General features: G+C 43.0%; 1 protein-coding gene across 1 annotated transcript; it reads left to right on the plus strand.

Moving 5' to 3' along the window:
- The first annotated feature begins 876 nt into the window (after positions 1–876).
- LOC112062602 (melanoma antigen preferentially expressed in tumors-like) lies at positions 877–3,853 on the plus strand. The gene is made up of 4 exons (XM_024117427.1): positions 877–1,166; positions 1,621–2,223; positions 3,054–3,225; positions 3,767–3,853. Exons 1-4 carry the CDS (start codon positions 877–879, stop codon positions 3,851–3,853), a joined length of 1,152 nt encoding a protein of 383 aa, XP_023973195.1.
- Positions 3,854–4,752: the final 899 nt, after the last annotated feature.

A 4,752-nucleotide genomic window follows, 5' to 3' on the forward strand; every position in this document is an offset into this window, starting at 1 on the left:
AGACTCCCTTTCTGCTAGCCGTGGCGCACTAGCCCCCTTCAGTCTGTGTTCACGCAGCCAACCCAGGTCCTCTCCCTTGTATCCGAACCTCGAAGTCCGAGCCTCAGCTCCCAGCCCCCACTCACCCCGACGGGTGAGCAGAAAATCCTCTCGGGCTGGTGAGTGCCGATCCCCTGGGCAGGAATCTCTCCGCTTTGCCGCCGCACCCCTGTTGCTGCACTCACCTCCATGGCTACGAAGCTCCCACCCTTGCCACCAGCAGTCTCTGCCCACGAAGGGGCTTCCTAGTGTGTGGAAACCTTTCCTCCTTCACAGCTCCCTCCCACTGATGCAGGTCCCATCCCTATTCTTTTGTCTCTGTTTTTTCTTTTTTCTTTTACCCTACCGAAGTCCTTGGGGAGTTTCTTTCCTTTTAGGAGGTCTGAGGACTTCTGCCAGCATTCAGTAGGTGTTCAGTAGGAGTTGTTTCACATGTAGATGTATTTCTGATGTATTTGTGGGGAGGAAGGTGATCTCCGTGTCTTACTCTTCTGCCATCTTGAAGCTCCTCAGGAGGAAATAATTTGAGGAAGGCATCTAGGTTGTCAGCATTGTCTTCTGCGAACATACCTCTGATTTCTAATGGCAATTTATCTCAGGTAAGTGTGTATGTGTGTGTGCGTGTGCGCATGTGTGTACACATATATAATTAAATATACACACAAGTCCATTTTCATTCTATTCCTATAGTGGAGGTCACTTGAGTTGGCCCTATGATTCACCACATACTTATTCAATAAGTATTTTGTCCATAGCTAATCCTGGAAGCAAACAAGTGACTATAGATATCTTCTCAGAATTTCTAAATATTCTCCACTCTGAAGCAGGTTTTTGAAGATGGACCAAAAGACCACAGTCACACTCCTAGAGCTTGCTGCAAAGAGCCTGCTGAATAATGAGCCTGCAGCTATCCATGCCCTGGACAAAATCCCAAGAGACCTCTTTGTTCCATTGTTCAAAGCTTCCTTCTTGGGTGGACATAAGTCGATGCTAAAGGCAATGGTGAGGGTTTGGCCTTTTCGCTGTCTCCATATTGGGTCATTGAACACACGAGAGGCATACTATGACATCTTGGAAGCCATGATTGATGGTCTGCAGATCCTCCCTGCCCTGAACTCTTGCTCTTGGTAAGTCTCTGACCAGTAGAGGTACAGGGAGTCAGCAGGAGGGTATGCTGTAGCCTGGGGCAGGGGAATACCTAACTGTCTCCCAACAGTGGCCAATGGTAAATACTGCAGTCTTTGCAGAGCTGTCGGTCAGCATTTGGAGTCACCTTCGGGACTCCATTACCTTATAGAGTTGATTATAGAATAGAGGTGTTTGAGGATACTATGAATGGAATTGAGTGCAATTACACAGAAGTGGAACATGGGCATTGAGGTAGGGAAAGACGGGAGGTGAAGGAGAGGGTGGGGAAAGGATGAAAGATTCTGCATTTTTGAGGAAAGAACTTCTTGGTGAATGGCAATGAAGTGAAAACCAGGGTTAAAGTGTTCTGTCCCTACTTCTCATCATTGATCTTGCTGGGTTATATTAATATCTGCTATCTCTCATGTGTTCTGTCTCTTCCTTTTCTTACAGGGGACCCAAACTGAGGATCCTAGATTTAAGGAGTTACCTGGACTGTGAGACAATATGCACTGAGATTGGGACCACATTCCCTTTCTGTTTTCAGTCATGCATGTACTCTCAGCACTCTATCCTTAAGATAGAAGAAGCTCAGCAGAGTGTCAGGTGCCTTGGTATTGGTAATTCAGGGTCTGAGCCTCAGTCAGCTCAGGAACCCATGGAATTACTAGTGGATATTTCCCTCAATAGTACCTTGAGAACAGAGCAATTCCTCTCTTTCCTTTGTAGTAAAGTTCAGCAGAACGTTGGGTCCTTGCACCTCTGCTGCAGAGATTTACAAATCGATAGAATGTCAGCCCACAAAAGTATCCTACAGTTTCTGGATCTGGGGTGCATTGATCACCTGGAAATAGATCAGGCTAATCTGAGTGAAGTCATCACCCTTTTGCCTCGGGTGATCCACCTGAACAGCCTTTCTCTGTGTAACATCCTCTTTAAATCTTATAAGAGAAGAAAAATCAGATCTTTTCTCCTCTGCCTTCGTCGGCTGGACAATCTCCAGGAGCTCAGCTTGTCTTTCTTCTGCCTCACAGATCAACTGCACAAACTGCTCAGGTGAGGGGGTGGGGAGGAACCTGGGTTCCCTGAACACCTCATTGTTAAGACAGAAGAGACCATGCTTGGATCTTCCTAAGCTCCTTGTAACTCATTTATATTTTTGCCTCAGCATAGGCACTGCTGGGCAATTGAACCTAGCCAGGGGAGAGAGGGGTACCTTATGGTGAGCAGCAGATGAGGTTAGAAAAGGAAGCTGTGCTCATTCACTCATTCATTCAGTGAATGTGAGCAGACACTATAATAAGTCTGTAAATATATTGGTGAAAAAGACTCTGTCCTTCTCCTATTGGACTTTACAACTGTCTAGAGAGGAACGGGAGGCATTCAGATGTAGAAACATTAAACTATAGGACTAATGCACATGCCCATGGATGGGCCCCAATAGTTAACACTGCCAGATAATTTTGCTCCTGTATTTCCCCCAAGGCTTAGACACTGAATGGAGAACTTGTCATCTGGGAACTAGTCAAAGGAAACCCTCAGTTGGCTGCTTTCCCAGACCCATCCTCGCCAAATAAGTGAATCAGGTCCATCACTGATTATGTCGTATATACTAAGTGCATGCAATTTCTTCACTTCATGTTTCCCACAGTTCTGTATAATAATTACTGCTGTGCACATTTTCAAGATTAAAACCCTGTACCTCAGAGTGGTAAAGTAACTTTCTCAGGGTCACAAATCTATAAAGTCTGATCCCAAAGTCCACATTGTTAACCACCTATTGCAAACCATGAACACAGGAGTTTATACTACAGCCTTAGGTACCTATAATTTGGGGCTCATTGCCCTCATTCTTCTGAAATAACTTTACTTTTTTCTCTCTATAGAGTTGTGCCACCTCAGTTGGAAACACTGTATCTACCTTTCTGTAGCCTTTCTCACAGAGATGTCACTGTCCTGTCCCAGAGCTCTCAGGCCACCCGCCTAAGGGTATTGAGCCTCAGTAACAACCAGATCTTCTCAGAAGTTTATGAGCCCTTCCAGACTCTGCTGGAGAAGGTCTCAAGCTCCCTGCAACATCTGGAGATAAATAATTGTATGATAACTGATTCTACTCTCTCTGCCCTCCTCCCAGCCCTGAGCCACTGTACCCAACTCCGTGTCTTTAGCTTTGCCTTTAATCAACACTGATGTGTGGTCATTAAAGCATTCACTTTTTTTTTTGCCTGAAACACAAGTTTGTAGAGACACATGTAAAGTTCTACTGTTCTAGGAAACTGGGGCTAGGAACACTGGATATGTAAACTGATCTCTATAAAAGTGGAACGTTAAAAAGAAAATAGAGGAATTTGAATGGTCCTCTGGATCTCTTGCCCACTGCCCTCTACATCTTCTGGTTACTAACCACAGTGTTGGGTATGTGACGTAAGCTGACCCAGTCATGGTACATCATTTCCTTATCCACACTGATTGGTTCACTTATCCATTTATGGGCACTTGACACAAGTCAGATCAATTGAAACTCTTCCTAGAGGTTGTAGTTGTTGAATAATTTTACCCCTAGGGACCTGCAAACTTCTTGTGTTTCTGATTACCTCAGGTGGCTTATGAGAAACCATATGCAACTCAAAGGAAACAAACTATGCCCACTACCTACTGGTATCTTCATCAGCATATTGCTGCCTGATTTCCCAGGTCTCGGAACCCTGGCTCATTTATTCCTTATTCCACACACATTCACCAAGTATCTATTATGATTTAGGTACTTTTCCAGGTGCTAAGTAAGATAAAGTCCCTCATCTCACTCAGAGTGTAGACATTCCTATGATTTATAAGTTTCTCTACTCTTTCTTAGAGGACTTGGGAAATTTTTTATTCCCCCATAACAGTATTTTTTTCACTTTTTCCCCTTACAGAGTCTGCTCAAATGATATTGCCCTTTTTATGCTGTTGGATAGCTGCTCAGGCCTCAGGTCATGGCTTAAATGTTTCCTCCTCAGATGGGTTTTCTCTTACTTCCCCATTTAAGTAGATTTATCTGGCTGCTGCTTTTTCTTAAGGTACCATGTGCATTTCCTTCATGGTACACATTGTTGCATATGTATTTGCTCCCTCTGCTCTTCCACTAGAGTTGCACTGCTCAGTGTGGTGCACACTAATCATATGTGGCTTCTGAACTCTAGAAATTTGGCTACTCTCAAATGTGATGTAACCTCATTGTTGAATGCACACTGTGTATCCAAGAATTAGTAAGAAACAAAGGATGTAGAGCAACTAATTGATAATTTACCTGTATTGTTTACATGTTGAAATGATAACATACTGCATATCAAAAAGAGTAAAGATAAAACAATGTAAATGAAATTCTTTATATCCTTATGTGTTCAAATGATAGCATTGTATTCCAAAGACTTAGTAAGAAAAATGTTATAATAATTACCTGTTTATATGTTTACATGTCAACGTTATAAAACATTGCATTTCAAAAACTAATAGAGAATAAAGTTATTTAATAGGTTGTTCCTCCTGTGTATATGTTGAAATGGTAACATAGAACATGTCAATGATCTGAAACGTTATAAAACA

Source organism: Physeter macrocephalus, chromosome 21 (assembly GCF_002837175.3).
Source record: "Physeter macrocephalus isolate SW-GA chromosome 21, ASM283717v5, whole genome shotgun sequence".
In the NCBI taxonomy this organism is placed as follows: domain Eukaryota; kingdom Metazoa; phylum Chordata; class Mammalia; order Artiodactyla; family Physeteridae; genus Physeter; species Physeter macrocephalus.